This window comes from Aythya fuligula, chromosome 8, assembly GCF_009819795.1.
Source record: "Aythya fuligula isolate bAytFul2 chromosome 8, bAytFul2.pri, whole genome shotgun sequence".
Lineage (NCBI taxonomy): Eukaryota > Metazoa > Chordata > Aves > Anseriformes > Anatidae > Aythya > Aythya fuligula.
Genome location: NC_045566.1, coordinates 22060894 through 22068595, shown reverse-complemented (window position 1 = coordinate 22068595; position 7702 = coordinate 22060894). Strand labels below are relative to the sequence as shown.

Sequence of the window (7702 nt, the reverse complement as noted above, 5' to 3'; positions counted from 1 at the left end):
TTCTTTAGAAAGATCGTTTAGATATAGAAGAGATTAAGTGAATGATATTTTATACTGTATTGTAAAAAAGCAGCGTATGTTCCATACAAATGTGTTCCTTTGATCTTTCCCAGCCATCTGCATAAAAGACAAAACTCAGAAACATGACTTGCTTGTGGTTCCTATCTCTTCTTGCTTATGGTAAGTGTGTATGTCTGCAGAAAACTAGATGGATGGTAATGTCAGTGTGCTTGGGTTTAAGCTCAGAATTAAGCAGATTTTTTTTGAATGTGACCTAATTGGCTTGAGACTGGATTCCCATAGGAAGCGGTAGCTGCAATGGGACGTTGCCCTGCTTACCTGTCAAAGATGTAATTGGCTACTATGATTTACTGTGAAGTCTGCAGAGCTTTGTGTGATCAGACATAGTTTCACAGGCTGAAGTTGCTGTGCTTGATGGTGACATAACCTGTTTTGAAGCTTGCTGATTAATTATTTATAAAATAATTGCTGCTAACTGTATGCTGTTTCAGATATTGACAAACGTGCAGTACTTGTAGAGTTTTATGGATCCTATTCTAGAGAAGGAGGGGAAAAAGTCTGATAGCAACTTTTTGCCATCTTTTTGTTCCAGGGCTTACAATACTGGAGGGGGTGAATTGTTGGATATACATTTATTCAAATACAAACGAGACATTTGATGGTGCAGAGGAGTGGTGCCACAACCATCACGCTAAGTTGGTTGCCATTCAAAATAAGAGCATAAATGGCTACCTCAATGAAGCCTTACCCTTCAATCCGGGTTACTACTGGATTGGAATCAGAAAAATTAATAATAACTGGACCTGGGTAGCAACAAACGAACCACTGAACAACGAAGATAAAAACTGGGCTACAGATGAGCCAAATGGCGATGGAAACGAGGACTGTGTTGAAATCTACATCAAAAGAGGGAAGGATGATGGCAAATGGAATGATGAGAGGTGTACGAAAGAAAAGGTCGCCTTGTGCTATAGAGGTATGATATCAGAAAGTCCTTTTCAGTGAGCCCTTGTGGAGATGAGATAGTGTTGTTTAACCTGGCCTTACATACTAACTACCTAACCCTGTAAACACCAGTACATTTATCCTTACAGAGCTGAGGTTGACCTTATTCTAAGAGCTGGATTGATCTCACCTACCTTCTAGCTCCCAGAATATCATCCATCTTTTCTAAGGGAGTTATTAGACCCTCTCCATAATCAGTGGAGAGAAACAGTCTCTTCCAGAAGATGGGTGATCCTACTCTGAAGTAGGTGACTGAGCTAGATGAGAATTGTCCTTTTGGAGGCATCTGTCTCTGCTAACTACAGAACACTGGTTTAGATTTGTGTAGAGAGAGGTCAAAAAAATAAATCTATCACAAAAATAGCCAAGTGAAATCTGCCAAATCAGAGCTGTGGTGAGTTAATGAAGAATGTCTCTGAGGATTTCTGCCAACCCCATAGTATATTGTTCCTTTTACATTTTAATTATTGCTAATAACTGAGAACAAGTGGTCATGGAGTTTCCAGCCGGTGGAATTCTTTCCCTGTGAGCTAGTTTGTCAAAGCTATTGATTTCTGAAATGATTCTGTGAAATGATGGGATAGCCTTATATAGCAAAATTCCCTGATTTTCTTTTGCTGTACAAAGTGCTGGTTTAGTGCCAGAAAGATAAATGAAGCACCAGCCAAGTTTCAGGAGTGGCCATTGTTGACTCTATTTGATTGACTCTTTTTTTTTTTTTTTTTTGCAGCTTCTTGCAATGAGTTTACCTGCAGTGGCAATGGGCAATGCAACGAGGGTTTTAACAATTACACCTGCGAATGTAACCCTGGATTCTATGGGAGGAATTGCGAACTTGGTAAGGTTGTTTCATCCTTCTTTCCAGTTGGGGAGATGGTCATGCTAACTAGTGCTCAGTTTGTCTGGCTTTATTTGCCTTGTTAGCCAAAGAGAGTGACTGTACCTTGTGCTTCTTTGAAGTTAAGACTTGTGATGAGGTACCGAAATTTGATCATGGGAATCTTGAGTGCAACCATTCATTGGAGAGCTCTGCCTATAACTTGCCGTGCACAGTTTGGTGTGAAAAAGGCTATGAGCTGACTAAATTGGAACCAGTATACTGTAATTTTTATGGGGAGTGGTCTGCCCCTCTTCCATCATGAAAAAGTGACATTATAACACTATGATAGATGGGATTTCCACGTTATACATAGCTCTGTGGATACATATACATAGCTCATAGTGGATACAAACTGAGATTCTGGCCCATTACTTTAATTCTCTGGTGAAGATGCTATTGTATTGCAGCACACAGGTCTCCCTCATCCTAAAGAGATAATGCGACCAATGTCCCAATCTTGGTTTAGACTACAAAGTAAGGAAAACCTTTTCTGTCTTTAAGTGGAGAACAGGGAATGGAGAAGATCTTGTCTGACTGTTCACATCAGGCCAAGTACTCCTGACTAGCTATTTTTTGAGGTGTTTGGCATACAATAAGCTATTGTTAGAAGCAAGTAAAAGCATCATACATCACCAAGCAGCAGTCAAACTGGGAAAACTTTTGATAGTAACTAGCTGGTGTCATGAGCTGCAGATGAATTTACAACCTTGTCTTAAAACAGTCAGTCTTCCATTTTGAGATCTTTCAACTCCTATCTGCTTGCTGAAATGGTAGGATAATAAGTCTCCTTTCTAAAGCTGCTTCTCTGGAATGGATATGTTGCTAAGCTTCAGGAAAGTAAAAACACTTCAGTATGTCCCAGACTAATGTCTGTGCTGTCTTTTATGCTTTCAGCTGTGACCTGCCCTGCCTTAACACCCATTGCTAATGGCTCTGTGACCTGCTCCGATCCCTCTGCGAATGTCGCCTGGGGTACCAACTGCACGTTCACTTGTGAGGAAGGATTTGTCCTGAAAGGACCAGACACACTGCAGTGTGGATCTTCTGGGAATTGGACAGAGGAGCAGCCATCCTGTGAAGGTACCTTTCCTTATCCCTGCGCACCTGAGCACTTGAGGTTATCAGCATTAGCATGCTGACTTCCTTAAATATCTGTGCCGACTGCTCTTGGGATCCTGATGTTACAGCTGTGAGGTGTGAGGCTCTAACCTGTCCAGGTTTTATGACCTGTGACCATGTCCCTTGAGATCTTGTCTATCGCGCCTGTTGTGATTTCGACTGCCAGGAGGGCTGTGTTCTGGAGGGCCCCTACAGCACTGTGTGCATAGCAGAAGGAAAGTGGTCAGAGCCATTCCCAAAATGCAAAGTTAAGAATTCCTGGGTTGGAAAATATTTTCTTGTCAACGTGCATCATGCTGAAACCCTATTCCCTGAGGGTCCAAGTTAAATTCAGTCAGTCTTCAGCCTGGTTGGGTGTGCAAGGTAGTGTCATGGCCTCAGTAGAGGTTAGAGGTAATGGAGTTCTTATGCTTTCAGCTGTGACCTGCCCTGCCTTAACACCCATTGCTAATGGCTCTGTGACCTGCTCCGATCCCTCTGCGAATGTCACCTGGGGTACCAACTGCACGTTCACTTGTGAGGAAGGATTTGTCCTGAAAGGACCAGACACACTGCAGTGTGAATCTTCTGGGAATTGGACAGAGGAACAGCCATCCTGTGAAGGTATCTTTTGTTATTCCTGCGCACCCGAGCACTTGAGGCTATCAGCATTAGCCTGTTGAATTCCTTAGATATCTGTGCTCTTGGGATCCTGATGTTACAGCTGTGAGGTGTGAGGCTGTAACCTGGCCAGAAGCTTTATTTTCCTGTTACCATGTCCCTTGAGATCTTGTCTATCACTCCTGTTGTGATTTCAACTGCCAGGAGGGCTGTGTTCTGGAGGGCCCCTCCAGCACTGTGTGCATAGCAGAAGGAAAGTGGTCGGAGCCATTACCAAAATGAAAAGTCAAGAATTCTTGGGTTGGGAAATATTTTCTTGTCAACATGCATCATGCTGAAATCCTATTCCCTGAGGGAAGTTAAATTCAGTCAGTCTCCAGCCTGGGTAGGGTGTGTAAGGTTGGGTGTATCATGGCCTCATTAGAGGTTAGAGGTAATGGAGTTCTTATGCTTTCAGCTGTGACCTGCCCTGCCTTAACACCCATTGCTAATGGCTCTGTGACCTGCTCCGATCCCTCTGCGAATGTCACCTGGGGTACCAACTGCACGTTCACTTGTGAGGAAGGATTTGTCCTGAAAGGACCAGACACATTGCAGTGTGGATCTTCTGGGAATTGGACAGAGGAGCAGCCATCCTGTGAAGGTACCTTTCCTTATCCCTACGCACCCGAGCACTTGGGGCATGCTGAATTCCTTAGACATCTGTGCTGACTGCTCTTGGGATCCTTATGTTACAGCTGTGAAATGTGAGGCTGTAACCTGGCCAGAAGGTTTTAGGACCTGTGACCATGTCCCTTGAAATTTTGTCTATCGCTCCTGTTGTGATTTCGACTGCCAGGAGGGCTGTGTTCTGGAGGGCCCTTCCAGTGCATGGCAGAAGGACAGTAGTCAGAGCCATTCCCAAAATGCAAAGTTAAGAATTCCTGGGTTGGGAAATATTTCTTTGTAAATGTGCAACACACTGAAATCCTATTCCCTGAGGGTCCAAGTTAAATTCAGTCAGTCTTCAGAAGGGTTGGGTGTGCAAGGTAGAGTCATGGCCTCATTAGAGGTTAGAGGTAACAGAGTTCTTATGCTTTCAGCTGTGACCTGCCCTGCCTTAACACCCATTGCTAATGGCTCTGTGACCTGCTCCGATCCCTCTGCGAATGTCGCCTGGGGTACCAACTGCACGTTCACTTGTGAGGAAGGATTTGTCCTGAAAGGACCAGACACACTGCAGTGTGAATCTTCTGGGAATTGGACAGAGGAGCAGCCATCCTGTGAAGGTACCTTTCCTTATCCCTGCGCACCTGAGCACTTGAGGCTATCAGCATTAGCATGCTGAATTCCTTAAATATCTGTGCTCTTGGGATCCTGATGTTACAGCTGTGAGGTGTGAGGCTGTAACCTGGCCAGAAGATTTTATGACCTGTGACCATGTCCCTTGAGATCTTGTCTATCGCTCCTGTTGTGATTTCGACTGCCAGGAGGGCTGTGTTCTGGAGGACCCTTCCAGTGCATTGCAGAAGGAAAGTGGTCAGAGCCATACCCAAAATGCAAAGTTAAGAATTCCTGGGTTGGGAAATATTTCTTTGTCAATGTGCAACACACTGAAATCCTATTCCCTGAGGGTCCAGGTTAAATTCAGTCAGTCTTCAGCCTGGTTGGGTGTGCAAGGTAGTGTCATGGCCTCAGTAGAGGTTAGAGGTAATGGAGTTCTTATGCTTTCAGCTGTGACCTGCCCTGCTCCATCCATTGCTCATGGCTCTGTGACCTGCTCCGATCCCTCTGTGAATGTCGCCTGGGGTACCAACTGCACGTTCACTTGTGAGGAAGGATTTGTCCTGAAAGGACCAGACACACTGCAGTGTGAATCTTCTGGGAATTGGACAGAGGAGCAGCCATCCTGTGAAGGTACCTTTTGTTATTCCTGCGTACCCGAGCTCTTGAGGCTTTCAGCATTAGCCTGTTGAGTTCCTTAAATATCTGTGCCGACTGCTCTTGGGATCCTGATGTTACAGCTGTGAGGTGTGAGGCTGTAACCTGTCCAGGATTTATGACCTGTGACCATGTCCCTTGAGATCTTGTCTATCGCGCCTGTTGTGATTTCGACTGCCAGGAGGGCTGTGTTCTGGAGGGCCCCTACAGCACTGTGTGCATAGCAGAAGGAAAGTGGTCAGAGCCATTCCCAAAATGCAAAGTTAAGAATTCCTGGGTTGGAAAATATTTTCTTGTCAACGTGCATCATGCTGAAACCCTATTCCCTGAGGGTCCAAGTTAAATTCAGTCAGTCTTCAGCCTGGTTGGGTGTGCAAGGTAGTGTCATGGCCTCAGTAGAGGTTAGAGGTAATGGAGTTCTTATGCTTTCAGCTGTGACCTGCCCTGCCTTAACACCCATTGCTAATGGCTCTGTGACCTGCTCCGATCCCTCTGCGAATGTCACCTGGGGTACCAACTGCACGTTCACTTGTGAGGAAGGATTTGTCCTGAAAGGACCAGACACACTGCAGTGTGAATCTTCTGGGGATTGGACTGGGGAGCAGCCATCCTGTGAAGGTACCTTTTGTTATTACTGCGCACCCGAGCACTTGAGGCTATCAGCATTAGCATGCTGAATTCCTTAAATATCTGTGCTGACTGCTCTTGGGATTTGTATGTTACAGCTGTGAGGTGTGAGGCTGTAACCTGGCCAGGTTTTGTGACCTGTGACCATGTCCCTTGAGATCTTGTCTGTTGCTCCTGTTGTGATTTCGACTGCCAGGAGGGCTGTGTTCTGGAGGGCCCCTCCAGTGCATGGCAGAAGCAGAGTGGTCAGAGCCATTCCCAAAATTCAAAGTTAAGAATTCCTGGGTTGGGAAATATTTTCTTGTCAATGTGAAGTCCTGTTCCCTGAGGGTCCAGGTTAAATTCAGTCACTCTCCAGCCTTGGTTGGGTGTGCTAGGTTGGGTGTATCATGGCCTCAGTAGAGGTTAGAGGTAACAGAGTTCTTATGCTTTCAGCTGTGACCTGCCTTGCCTTAAAAATGTGTGATCTTGGCTCTGTGAATTGTTTCCAACATAAATTCAAATTACTTTGAAAGTAGTGTAGATTTACTAGTGCAAAGAGTAGGGCGAAAGACAAGAAAGGCACTTTCTTAAGATGACTCTTAACAGTTTTTTCCTGTATTTCCATTTCTTCCTGCATTTCAGCTGTGCAATGTGAAGCACTGACGCATCCTGAGAAAGGCTCTATGGTTTGCTCACCTGATACTAGGAACTTCACTTACAACACATCCTGCCACTTCACTTGTTCAGAAGGATGGAAGCTCAGTGGTTCTCATGTTCTGAAATGCAATAGCTCAGGAAACTGGACTGCCAGTCTGCCCACATGTGAAGGTACTTTATCTATGAATAGACACACAAAAGTGTCACTGGGTTTCTAGTCAAGTAAAGGAGATATGTAAGGGTAGAGAAGATAACAGCAACCAGTGAGTTAGAACTTCTAGTGCACAAAGAAAAAAGTTTAATGAAATCTCTGAATATGTTCCTTGAAAATAAAGGACAAAATTCCTTAAAGGTCTAGGTGGGGAATCTTGGTTTCTTAAAAACAACAAAAGCCTTAACCTGACTTTGGATGTTTTTGTTTGTTCTATAATAAAGTATTTATAATCTTGAGCTATTTGCATATAAATAAGGAGCTTTTCTAGAAAAGTATAACTTTGTAGGGATTTTGCATTCTTCAGTCTGCTTCTCAGTGGAAAAAGTATAGATTTGTAAAGTTGGTGTGATCAGTCTTCAGCTGAGCAGTTCACCCAAGAAACCCACAGAGCTTTTCTGTGAAAGGCTGTAATTTTACAGGGCAAAAGTCTCAGCCTTAGCCTTCCCATCCAAGGCAGTAAGAGCTGTCCCTGTTCTCAGTAGGAACATGCTTGGTCTGCATGAAAAGTCTTTGCTTAACATGCTAAGAGTTCAACTCCACTTTATTTGGGCATAGTTTGGAGTCTTGAATAATTTCATTGGTTTCAGTGGAACTCTTCAAAGAGGACAAAACCACAGCAGGAACCAGAATGTGAGAGCATAAATTTTAGCTTGTGGCTGGAGGTTAGACAGGCCCTG

The 7702-nt window shown here is 44.3% G+C and overlaps 1 protein-coding gene across 1 annotated transcript; it reads left to right on the top strand.

Annotated features, from left to right (window-relative positions):
• The first annotated feature begins 208 nt into the window (after positions 1-208).
• SELE (selectin E) lies at positions 209-3790 on the top strand. The gene is made up of 7 exons (XM_032192286.1): positions 209-215; positions 614-997; positions 1757-1864; positions 1987-2160; positions 2801-2986; positions 3443-3628; positions 3729-3790. Exons 1-7 carry the CDS (start codon positions 209-211, stop codon positions 3788-3790), a joined length of 1107 nt encoding a protein of 368 aa, XP_032048177.1.
• Positions 3791-7702: the final 3912 nt, after the last annotated feature.

Coding starts and splice junctions, on each gene's coding strand:
- SELE (XM_032192286.1), top strand. Junction 1,865..1,986: donor TGGGAGGAATTGCGAACTTG/GTAAGGTTGTTT, acceptor GCTTCTTTGAAG/TTAAGACTTGTGATGAGGTA. Junction 2,987..3,442: donor GGAGCAGCCATCCTGTGAAG/GTACCTTTCCTT, acceptor TTATGCTTTCAG/CTGTGACCTGCCCTGCCTTA.